The sequence below is a fragment of the Microtus pennsylvanicus genome, chromosome 22 (assembly GCF_037038515.1).
Source record: "Microtus pennsylvanicus isolate mMicPen1 chromosome 22, mMicPen1.hap1, whole genome shotgun sequence".
Lineage (NCBI taxonomy): Eukaryota > Metazoa > Chordata > Mammalia > Rodentia > Cricetidae > Microtus > Microtus pennsylvanicus.
The window spans coordinates 33577919-33590510 of NC_134600.1; the positions used below are offsets into that span (position 1 = coordinate 33577919).

General features: G+C 42.8%; 1 protein-coding gene across 6 annotated transcripts in view; it reads left to right on the top strand.

Moving 5' to 3' along the window:
• Magi2 (membrane associated guanylate kinase, WW and PDZ domain containing 2) overlaps positions 1-12592 on the top strand; it is a 1214245-nt gene that overhangs the window by 793890 nt on the left and 407763 nt on the right. For all 6 annotated transcript variants that reach the window (XM_075955872.1, XM_075955873.1, XM_075955874.1 and 3 more), the window contains one exon: positions 787-1002. In XM_075955872.1, coding sequence (XP_075811987.1) covers positions 787-1002 — 216 coding nt within the window. The remainder of the gene's footprint in view (positions 1-786; positions 1003-12592) is intronic.

A 12592-nucleotide genomic window follows, 5' to 3' on the forward strand; every position in this document is an offset into this window, starting at 1 on the left:
GTTATATACCAGCTTCTCATTATAGGGATAAGTACAATTTTGAGGGGATAAAATTGGGCGTGGATATGAACCAAGCACATTTATGCGTGTATAAATATTAAATAGCATGTTAAAATCTAAAACATGTAAGCATCAAACAAACAAAAACATAAGGATTTGTTTCAATCTTAGTGAACTCTCCCAGACCCAGGAGGAAGGGAAATTATCCCACAGCTCAGATACCCTAGTTTTGAGAAAAGGGCCCTGACAATCTAAAGGATAAGGAGAGGAGGAGGTCTCTGCCCACAGCTCCAGGAGCCATGGCCCTGGCACGGAGGACACCAGTCAGAACCCTCAGCAAACAAGAGGAAAGCTAAGCATCCTTTGCCTTTCCAGATTGACATGGAATTTGAAAATAACAACAAAACCAAAGATTACCTTCCTTCACTCCTCAGGATTAGCACTCCTTTTTAAAGGCCTAAATAGATTTGCAGGCTTAGTGTGAAGTTGGCTTAAGTAGATTTGAAATTAACCATTTGCCGTCTGAAAATTATGTACGCAGCTCCAGCTTGAAAGGTCAATGCATTGAAACATTCAACGGTGACGGTAGCGTCAGCCTTTATCGTGTGCCTTAAAGCACAGTAAAATAGAAATAGAGCTATATGCTATGTGCTTGTAAAACCATATATGTGAAATGCACTAATTGATGGATACACATAATACAAATTGATGTAATTTCCACCCTTTAAAGCCGACGTGCATGGAAGAGAAAGCTCTAACCCCAGAATGTCTGGGTGTCTCCTGCAGATAACTACTACGGCACCCCGAAGCCTCCAGCTGAACCGGCACCGTTAGTGTTAAATGTGACAGACCAGATACTTCCAGGAGCTACTCCGAGTGCCGAAGGGAAACGGAAGAGAAACAAATCAGTGAGCAACATGGAGAAAGCCAGTATAGAACCTCCAGAGGAGGAGGAGGAAGAAAGTCCTGTGGTCAATGGGAACGGCGTAGTCATAACACCAGGTTAGTCTCTGTATTCTTCATGAGATTATCAGCTTTTTGTTACGTGTGTGTGTGTGTGATGTATATATATATATATACATACATATTAAAAATGTGGTTTGTTTGTATGCGTGCACACATGTGTATGTGCTTGCATGTGTGTGCATGCACTCACGTGGGGGAGAGGGTTACAGTTGCACATGTTTGCCCGGATGGAGATCCTAGGTCAACACCGGTGTTTTTCTTTATCGCTCCTCACCTTATTCTTTGAGATGAAGTCTCTCACTTAGACCTCACTGATTTGGACAGCCTAGCTGCTCAGAGAACCCCACCAGGTCCTCCTGTCTCTAGTTCCCCAAGTGTTGGGTTACAGATGCATGACGTCACCCAGGTTTTACACGGGGACTGGGGCTCCTAGGTCACTCTGCTGCTCCAGAAGCGTCTCCTCAGCTCCTATTTGGTGCTCTAGGCTTGTGTGTGTGTGTGTGTCTATTCAAGCACATACGCACAATTATCTTTAGAAAAAGAAGGTTGTGGTATCAAATAGCAAAGACGTGATTCTTTGTTACTGTACGATTTGGGGGTGCAAAGAATATTGCCCAAGACCTTGTGCATGCAAGGCAAGGACCCCACCACTGAACTACATTCCTAGCCCATAAAATATAATCCCATATTCAAATTACTAGTTCGAATTTTGGACTGTCCATTCAATATCCTGAATTTGCAAAGAGAAAGTAGTTCATTTTGGTAAAGCTTCTAAGCAGCCAAATTAGGTCTGTTGTTTGTAAACATATGGAATATAGTTTTAAGAGTATAACTAGTTTTTACCCAGAGATACATTCCAAGCTTGACTTTACTCCTGTGTCCTTCTTAACATTATCAAGTTGGCAATCAAAGTCGTCATTGGCCCATGTATCAGCAAATACCTCAGGTTCCTGGTCTTTGTGGCCTCGTCAGTTGCAGCAACCCTCTAGAGTCTTTCAGATCGGTACTGTCTTGACTATAATTTTTGTTATCATTTTCTATATATAATATATATCAATATACTATATATTGATATATATGATAAACATATATCAATATCTTTAAAATACTATATTTTCCAAGTTTTAATCTATACTTTTATTGTTTGTTGGTTTTTTGTTAAGTTTATTTTGTTTGCTTGCTTGCTTGCTTGCTTGGTATGTTTCTTTGTTTTGGAGAAAGGGTATCACCACATAGCCCAGGCTGGTCTGGAGCTCCCTATGAGTCCCAGGAGAGCCCCAGACTCACAATTGTTCTCCTCATCTGCCTAGTGTTAGGATTCTGCGTGAGTCTCTATGCCCGGCTTCATCTTCTAGCCTTTTTATAATATAAAGTAAAGTACACAAAAGTCTAGTTTCAAATACATATTTTTATAGATGAAAGCATCTAATCTCCCAAACTTTGAAAATTTCAAAAGAGATAGACGGTTAATAGTAGTTATCACCTAACAATTGAATTCCTCAGAAAAGCGAAGTTCTGTAAATTTAGTAGATGGGTGTTTGGACTTCTTTTCTTACATGAGTTATCTGCTAAAGTTTTCCGGAAAGTGATTCACTATTATCTGCTGGCTTCCTCTCAGCAGCCATGAGTAAGTCCAGGGCAAAGACTCAGAAATACACATATATCTTAAAGGCTCTCTGTTAATACCCACACAATGCTTGGAGGAGTGGCCCATGAGCGCTCCCCAACAAAGGGAATACAGTATGTGGGCACAGAGCTGCCTTCTCCAGGCTCCCAAGCCCGCAATTAGTGCAGATGAACTGCACCTCCCGGAGAGCAAACAGAGTGTCCCTTATGTGATCTCTGAGTGTCCTCAGCAATGATCTCAGTTCACCGTTGGGGACCTGCACCCCAGTGCCGGGCTGCTTGGCAGGCTGGCTGTGCATGCTCCATCAGTCCTGGTACTGTGAATGAGACCCTGTCACTCTCTGAAGAATAATGTCCTCCGTAGTGAATCTCGCTGTTTTCCTGTGAATAATGCCCCGCTCTGAAACCGCCACAGTGCCTGTCCCCTGCTTATTTTTATGTGAGTTCACAGAGGCTGTGGATTGTGTGTGCACTCAGATCTTCCTCTGTTTTTTTCCTTTTGTTTTTGTTTCCTGGCGTGACTTAATTTTATGGTTTGGTCCCAAGGACTATACTTGGTTTTCTCTCATTTTGTCTGGGGGAAGGGGGAGGCGGGAGATGGGTAAAATTCTAGGACTATTTCAAACTAATTCTCTGAAGTCCAACGTTCTCTGTAGAAAGCATGTTCCATCTTAAAAGGATTACGTGAAAATTCAAACTGATCTACCGTAAAGTGCTGGGATGTCCAGACGTGATGGCCAATCAACAGGAGAGCCACTTAAGGGTTGGTTCTGAACCACACAGTGAGAGCGCGCACAGTGTAAGCATGTGGAATCGTGACAGTCTTCAGAAACATCCTTTTAAATCAAAGCAGGCCCGCGTTCAAACTACGTGAAAGCAAGGTCTTTATGAGATCTCTTCTGGTCTTCCCATGGATTTGGGGTTTTCAGGGCCACACTCAGCCTCTGCGCGGGATTTGGGGGCTTCTCGGAAGGCTGACATGATTTGTATATGACAGGCATTTGCTCCATGAATGGAGAAGGCAGGACAACAGCCGGCAGAGGAACGCCAGAGTTGCTTAGATTGTAAACTGTTCCCAACCCCTGGGTATCTTCTCCCTTCGCACCGGTATTCACCTCTCTGTCTGTTTCTTGTGCCCTACTGACACTTGAACTGCCTCCTGCCTCCTTTGTCACCCATGGGTGCTCTACCTGAGCTGACTGCTGGCCTTTCTCTCAGAGGAGGAAGGTCTCTGGGTAAAGCCTGCCTAAGCGACAGCCCCATGGCTGGAGGGACCACTTTGCCTTTTTCTTGTTTTTGTTCCTCTTGTGCTCATCAAAAAATACCTTGATTCTGTTGTGAGCTTACAGAGAGGCCCTCCAGTTACCAAAGGAGAGAATGCATACGGAGCCTTCTGCTCTGTCTTCCAGCCCTTTGGAATTTCAGGTTTAAACTAAAACTATTGTGATCTCTCTTCCCCTTCCAAGTTTAAAGGCAAGCTATAAGATGTGTGACAAATGCAAATCTTATGTTTTGTTTCACATCTTACGATGGCTCTTGGGTATTTTCAATGTGTGTATTAACTTCTATCACCACAAGTTTGCTGAGGGTTCAGGGACTTGTTCCTGAGTGATAAGTGTCTTTAGAATTAATTACATTATAAAAACCACAAAGCACACACAATTTCACAGCCATGAGGACTATTATTCCCGTTACCCCATTCTACCTTCATTAAAGTGTTAAAAATGAAATACTGTAGAAGGAATAAATTTATTAATTAAGGCAGCTCTGCTCCCCGATAATGGGACATAATTTCCTCTACTAATATTCTCTAGTGATTCTTTTCCATTTAGTTTTATATATTCCGGGAGATACTTTTCCTTGTCGTTTTCCACTTACAAACCTTGAATATTCTACTTTCATAATTCCTATGCTATTCTAGTATTGTGTACAATTGTGGATTTCAGATAAAGTTGCAATACAATTTTGAAGCATTAAATCTCCTTTCTTAGTAATTCCCAGTTCCCTGACTGGCCTCCTGAGTAGATGAGTCACAATTTGGTTTTAAACGATAGGAAATAATCTCTTTACAGAATTGGTGGCTTTTGCTTCCTCAATTGACATAGCATCTACAAATATAGAAGCCCACTCAACCATGACAGTAACTTGCCCTTGTTCTAGCGGGCTATAGTTTGTGTTTTCGTCATGGCCTCAGATAATGAAGGGAAATACCTGAGAGCAGCTCAAAAGTATTGATTTGTCTAACTACTTAAGATACACACACCCTCACATACACACACAGACACACACATGCAAGCCTGCAGGCCTGTATGTGTGCGTAGATGCACCTCACATGGCTAAGGACCAGTGCTCTAGTGTCCCGAGTTTTGAAGAATTTAAGATACTTCTTTCAGAGATCATAACTCCTTCTAAATCATTCCACCATCAAAACCAATTAAATCTTAGTAATCAATATGCAAAGGAAAGTTCCTGGGGTATTGGAAACAATAGCCTTCTCCGCTGCCTGGATCCCTGCAGCGCTGAGAGCAGCAACGAAGAAACTGCTTTCCTGGTTTTCTTCCTTGTAGTTTAGGGTTCTGTACCACATGCATGTTTGCCCACATCAAAAAAGCAATCTTGTTATGGCAAGCATAAATATTCACAATCTCTACAGTCTACAGGCATTGTAGTGCCCACAATTCTCCAGATTTTAGGAGTTTGGGAAGAAACTAAACAAAAACCTACAATCCTAAATTCTTTTAATCAACTGGTTATATAGAAAGCAGGAGGCCTCTACATGACAACTTTGTATCTGAACAGTTCCTCCACGTTTCTCTATACATGACTATGGCAAAAAGATAGATAGATATGCTTATAAGCATCAAGTTATATTATAAATAAGATAAATACTTAATAATCATATGTGCTTATTAGAAACCAATTACAGCAATAGCTGCTGCTTGTTCAACTGTCACCCCTGAAGTGTTTGTTCATGAGCAGGAATTTATGGTTCCTGCTCTCCTTGAGTGCTTCAGCACTGAGCACAAAGGCAGGCGTGTTCGGTTCCAGTACTAATTGAGGATTTCTGCATTCAGCACAGATACAGGAGGGCGGCTCCAATTCTGATTGAGTCTGCTCGCCCCAAAACAAAGTAAAAACGTTGGATCAACCTATTGAACATATTTTCGAATGGGACTGTTAGATTTTCAAAGAGCTAAAGACCTCTTCCACCCCACCCTGTCCACCCCCACGGCCAGTTCCATCAAAAACCAGAAACCACGGTGGAAGAAGCCAGGACCAGGGAAACTAGCATGGAAGGATCCAGGGGAGACCTGGGAAAGCAAACTTTCGCTGAAATAAGACCTGGGGACCTGTGCCTCTTCTTCTATTGTCTGGATTCTCAACGGTGCTAAAGTAACAGCAAGTTCATAGCTCTGGAGCCCAAGGCCAATGGGAAAAATAGATAGAGATGACCTTAGGGAAAATGTGTAGCTCCTCGGGATGATGTTTTCTCCTTTAGTTAATCCTGTTATATATCAACTGGACCGGACATTGGGAGGCGCTCAACTTATAAAAATAGTTTTATTGTTACTTTACACACGTCTTTTAAAAATCCCCAAAGAACTAAAACTCTTAGAAAATTACCCACATCTTGCTTTCGTAGGTCAAAATCATTTGTGTTGGGACAGACTGACTCAATTTAACAACCCAAGATAGCTGAGCGTCCTAAGCAGTAACACTCAGGGTAAAGACAGACAACGTTTAGCGCACATCAAATGCATTCCAGTCGCATTCCATTCTAAGGATTTCCTAGACAGGCGCAGTTCATCCTGACAGACAGACAAGGCTGCTGCCTCCCATGCACACATGTTCAACATCACATCTTGAAAGAAAGATTGAAACCCACGTCACCTGACTCAGTTCCTACTCAGCGGTCAAGCTGCCGCTTTTCCTGAGGAACGTTTGTTCCTCTCTCAGAACCACAAAAAAGAAAATAACTTCTAAAATCCAAGCGGTTCTCCTTCTTATAAACTAGAAACGTATTCCTTTTTCAAATATTCAGCACCTATGCTTTCTCACAAAGGAATGATATGAAGGTGAGGAGAAAATACTGAATTTATTCAAATTTGTCGCATAGCTGTAGAAATACAAAGCACAGTTTTTTTACGGAGGGAAATAAATTTGGAAATATATATGGTTGTTGGTTTCAAAACATAAAATCAACCGTCTCCTCTTAAACGTAGACATCTTCACACTCTCCCTGATTTCACAGCGCAGCACCTACAGTCGCTTTGCATAATGAAACACATTGTGTCACGTGTGATCGTCATTCTCTCTTGTCAATTTGGCTACCTCTGGAATTCGCTAAAAACCAAATGACTGGACACATAGGAGAATTTCTGTTTTCTTAATTAAATTATCTGTAGTGAGAGGACCCACTTGTATTCCAGATTTCTGAGGATGGAAGATCCCTCCCGATCTCTTGAGGGTGGGACAGTCCACCTTTAATCTGGGCCACACCCTCTGCTAGCAGCCTGTGTTTAAGACAGTGTTTAAGCCTGTGTTTAAGACACCAAAGAAGGAAGCTTTCTCTCTCTTTGCCTGCTTGCTCACACTCTCACTAGCAAGTCCATTCCTTGACTTGCATTAGAAACTACTTCGTTGGGACTCCATTGCATCCCAAAGACCAGTAGGGATATCCAGCCTCATGAACTGAACAACTACTGGATTCTTGGATCTCCTGATGGCAGATAGTAATTATTGGGCTACCTGAATAGATGGATAGATGATGGATAGACGGATAGACAGATAGATAGACAGACAGACAGATAGATGGACAGACAGATAGAATGATAGATAGATAGATAGATAGATAGATAGATAGATAGATAGATAGATAGATAGATAGATAGATAGATAGATGGATGGATAGATAGATGGATAGATAGATGGATAGATAGATGGATAGATGGATGGACGGATAGATAGATGATAGATTGATTGATAGATAGATGGATTCTATAACTTCTGTTAATCTAGAGAACCCTGACTAACTCAGATTTTGATCCACAAAAGATTCAAGAGCAATAGAATAGAAGGATGAATTTTTAAGGTATCTGAAATAGGCTTCCCAATTTCCAACACCTACAGTTAGTTATTAACCCTCTCCCGGAATCTCACTGAGTATTGAAAGCTCATGGTGTGAACTATGTTAGAACTGTAGGAAGATGAATGCATTTGATAACCCAGATTCACAAATTATGAGAGGCAACAGATTTGATGACACTGTATATGAAACTTTTGATAACCTCTGGAAAAATAAGGACAATGATGCTCTTGGTCATTTGCTCTTCGCATCCCTGGATAAACTGGCAAAGAATAGGAGTAAGTTCTGCGATAAAATTAACAAATTTGGCATCTCAGGATGCAGCAAAGGACAGTACCGAACTCAATGAAAAGCATTAACCCAATCCAGATGTGTATTAACAGTCTAACAGCTTCTAAGCGTGCCCCGGGGGAGAGTCTTCCCTTCAGCAGCCACCTAGCTCAAGGAGCAGATGCTCAGACTGAAACCTTCATTATAATGTTGTCTGAATTACAGCAAGAATTGAAATCCCAGCTGTGGAGGGTGTCCGTCCATGGTTACAGTAAATGCATTAATCAGAGAACAATTAATGGGATCCTGTGGCTTGGGCCGGGAAATGTGGGAGAATCCTATTGAAGCTGAGAACTTTGAATCCTCAAGAGTCTCAAAATTTGATCTCTCCCCTCGGCAGGTGTACCCCCACCTCAACATGCTTAAATATTAGATTGAGGAAATTAATCCTTCATTGTCTACTTAACCAGCAGTGACTGTCTCTTGAGGAGATGCCAGGCAGGACATTACCGATGTCCCTCAGGGCCAACGAAAAGTTGCTCAGACTTGAGGCAAAGCAGAGTCCTAGAAGGGAGGTAGACAGGGTAGTGCGTGAGGAAGTGTGCAACGCTACTAAAGAGCCAAGTGAGTGTGCTAAACACTCAAGCAGAAGTAGAGGGAGTTTATCTGCGAATAGGAATTTTTTTATTGTTTTTTATTGAGCTCTACATTTTTCTCTGCCCCCCTCCCTGCCTCTCCCCTCCTCTTCAACCCTCTCCCAAGGTCCCCAGGCTCCCAATTTACTCAGGAGATCTTTTCTTTTTCTACTACCCACATAGATTAGATCCATGTATGTCTCTCTTAGGGTCCTCATTGTTGTCTACGTTCTCTGGGATTGTGATTTGCAGGCTGGTTTTCTTTGCTTTATCTTTAAAAACCACTTATGAGCGAGTACTGTGATAATTGTCTTTCTGGGTCTGGGTCACCTCACTCATGATGTTTTCTAGCTCCATTTAAGGAACTTGGAAAGAACATAGAACTGGATCAGGCTGAGTTTATTGATGGGAGCCCAACGAATGGAGATTCTGAGCTTGATAAAGAGGCATCAAAAGTCTGTTTGAATGGTTGGCTGAAGCACTTGTCAGAAGATGGCCAACTAAGAAGGAGCTGAAGATGCCCGGTAGCCCTTGGCTTAGTGTTGGTGAGGGATTTTAAGGCTCAGGGAAATGGCAATGCTAGGGTGGGTACCCTGTGTAAAACCTACTGCCCCACAATGGGAAGGCCCAGAAGACAGGATAGTCACTAATCCTATAAGATGCAAAGCTGGGTGGGGGGTGGGGCACTAGCACATCCGAGAGCTCTGATGTCACCCTTTCCTTGTGTAAACCTTGGGGTGGAGACTCTGCTGCTCAGCTGGATGAGTTAAATGCAGTGGGTTTACTAGGACTGAGATAGCAGCGTCCAGGTGATAATACTGACTCGCCAAAGACAAGGTAATCGTAGTTATCTTAACGGGCAATGTAGACAAAGCAGTGGCCATGATGGCCTGACCTGTTATTGTCGGCACACGCGAAGTGAACTTCATGGTGGCGTGACTCATGGACCTTCAGTGCTAGCTAATCAATCAATCTTCAGGTTTTCAGGCATGAAATAGATAAGATTCCAATTATATTTTTGCTTGAGCTGTATAAGCAGAAAAATTCTCAGACAAATGCGGGGGAGGGGGGAAGCATTATTGGATCATGGCAAAAGGGAATCTCAGCTGGTGATTTCCAGACTTGAGCATGTTTGCAGACAGAAAGCCGTTAATGGACAGACAACTTTCCCCGAAGAAGAACCTTGACAGAACACCTGGAAGTTTTACAGTTGACCTTTCTTCATTTCTTCCCCAGTACGACCTGTGGCCTTTTACAAGGGTAACTAACTGTACAATGGGGAAAGGAAACGGTTTCCAGGGGTCTGAATTGACACTGGTACCAGGAGACCCTAAGAAACACTGTGAACCTCCAGCTAAAGTAGGGGCTTGTGGAGGTCAGGTGATCATGGAGCTTTAGCTGAAGTCTGGCTCGCAGTAAGTCAAGTGGGTCCCTAAACCTAGCTACAGCTGCTGCTGAGTGTCACATCTGCCAACAACAGAGAGGAACACTGAGCCCCTGACAGGCACCTCTCCCTGGAGTGACCAGACAGTCACCCTGTGGCAGGGTGACTTCCTCTGTGGAAAGGTCAACACTTTTTCATCTACTGGAAAGATACTTCAGGAATGAAAGTATGTGCCACTCCCCCAGGAGAAAACACAGAATGGGCGGCAGAAGGGAGTAGTTATAAATGCCAGCTAAGGCCACATGCCAGAAGAAGGATTAGAGTGGACACGAGTGTTTCTGTCGTATATTTGTTAGGAATGTGTTTATACAGATATTTGTGTTCTCTTCCCTCAATTTCTTTATGGTGTAACATCAATTAAAAGAATATCAATGATTATCTTATTTAAAATTGTGATACTAAAAGAATGTCCCTCAAGGGATAGTGCAACCTATTCTGAATTTATACTGCATTTGTGATTGTACAAGAGCTAGTTATAGCATGTGAGGTGTAATTATGAACAGATTAAATATATAATGCATTTGCTATTGTATGTAGAATAGTTACGTTAGATGTAATCATAACCTGATTATTTTTAATATTTGAAATTAAGCATGACTTAAGAAGATATGATTGTGTGTCAAGTTGACAAGGGTTGAACAGGTGATGTCTATTATTGGTTTTCAACTTGACTCCATCTAGAATTAACCAAAACTCAAATGGCACACCTGTGAGAAATTTTTTTCCCTAATTAAACCCTTTGAAGTGGGAAGACCCACTTGAACCTAGATGTTTTTTGTACTTTTATATTTTTATTAATTATTTAACTTTTCCCGAGCCGGTTCACAGTTTCCTCTCCCTCCCTCCCCTCTTCCCAGTCCCTTCCCACAATCCTCCACCCGCTCTTCATTCTGTCTCTTCAGAAAAGGGCCTCCCATGTATATCAGCATGCCCTGGCAGATCAAATTTGCAGGAAGACAAGGTACCCCCTCTCTCATTAAGGCTGGGCAAAGCAGCCAAGTAAGAGGAAAGGGTCTCAAAGGGGTCAGTGACTGTCCCTGCCACCCTGCTAGGGTCTCACAAGAAGACCAAACTACACAACTGTGACACTGGGCAGAGTCAGTCCCATGCAAGCTCTCTGTTTGGTAGTTCAGTCTCCAGAAGCTCCTATGAGCCCGAGTAAGGTGATTCTATGGGTTTTTTGTGGTGTCCTTGGCTCCTCTGGCTCCCATAATCCTGCCTACACCTTTTTCACAGCCTTCCCTGAGGTCCACCTAAGATTTGAGTGTGGGTCTCTGCATCTGCTTTCATCACTTTCTGGGTGAAGCCTCTGATGACTATTGGGCTAGGCAATGAACGAGGAGTATAGAAGAGTATCTTTAGGAATCATTTCATTGACTTTTTGTTTCTGCCAGTCATGTTTGGTTTTAGCCTAGGTATCTGTCCTGTCCAGTCTCTGGGTCCTGGCTCCAGGCAGTGTCAGGACTGGGCTCCCTATTATGATCCTGGTCTCAGGCTGGACCAGTCATTGCTTGGCTATTTTCATAATTTCTGCACCACCTTCACCCCCCCTCTTATCTTGTAGGCAAGGTAAAGTGTAGGTCAAAGGTTATGTGGCTAGGTTGGGGTCAGGTTCTTATGATCCAAACTTCAGTGAGCTATAGAAGACTACCGTTTGCATGGAAGATCTATTCATTTTCCTCCTTCTAATAGTCAGAGTCTTTCTGTTCTTAGTGGTTCATTTCTGAACCACTACCAAGGTGTAGTATGCAGCTGCCAAGTACTAGTTCCCAGTTAGGTAAAGGGGTTAGAGGATGGATTCACACAGTGAACCATTGTATGAGCTGAATCGCATCTCCTGACACTTCAGCATGTGACTTTACTTGGAAACAGGACGACTAACTAACATGAGGTCAAACTGGAGTAGCGCATGCCCCTGATCCCGCGCGGTTTCTTGGAAGGCTAAAGTCATGTGCCACAAGACAAGGAACTAGTGAGGAAAAGCCAGAAACAGCTTCTCTGCAAGTGCTGGAGCCGGTCCTGAAAACACCTTGATAGAACATTCTGGTTTCCAGACCGATGGGCAATAAGTGTCTGCCGTAAGCCAGTGTTCTGAGGTCGGACTTGATAGCCCCTTTGACTCTGTTTTACTTGGCTTACTTGCCTGGTCTTTATTAGACTTTCAATAAATGTCTATAGATCTAATTAATTAAATAATTACTGTCAGCTCTTCTTTCTCTCACTGACCTCTTAACCGGATCGCCCCGAAGAGTTGTGCTGGCTGTTCTTGCTTCTGCTTCCTACGGGGTTTCCCTGGAAAATTCTGTATGACTCTCACATACTATGGGATGTCATTAACAGATCATCACAGTGGCTTGTAATAAGGCACTTCTCCATCCCCAGAGTCCTTCCATTTGAAGGAAGATACTACACTCAACTGAACTGGTCCCCAGACTCACTCTACCCAGTGAAAATGGAATGGCTGCCCTAGCGGTCCTCCGTAGAATAACAATTTGGCTTATTGAGTTCAGCTCCTCCTTTTTCCTCTTCCAAAGGAATCCAGCCTTTCGATATTGTAAAATGATG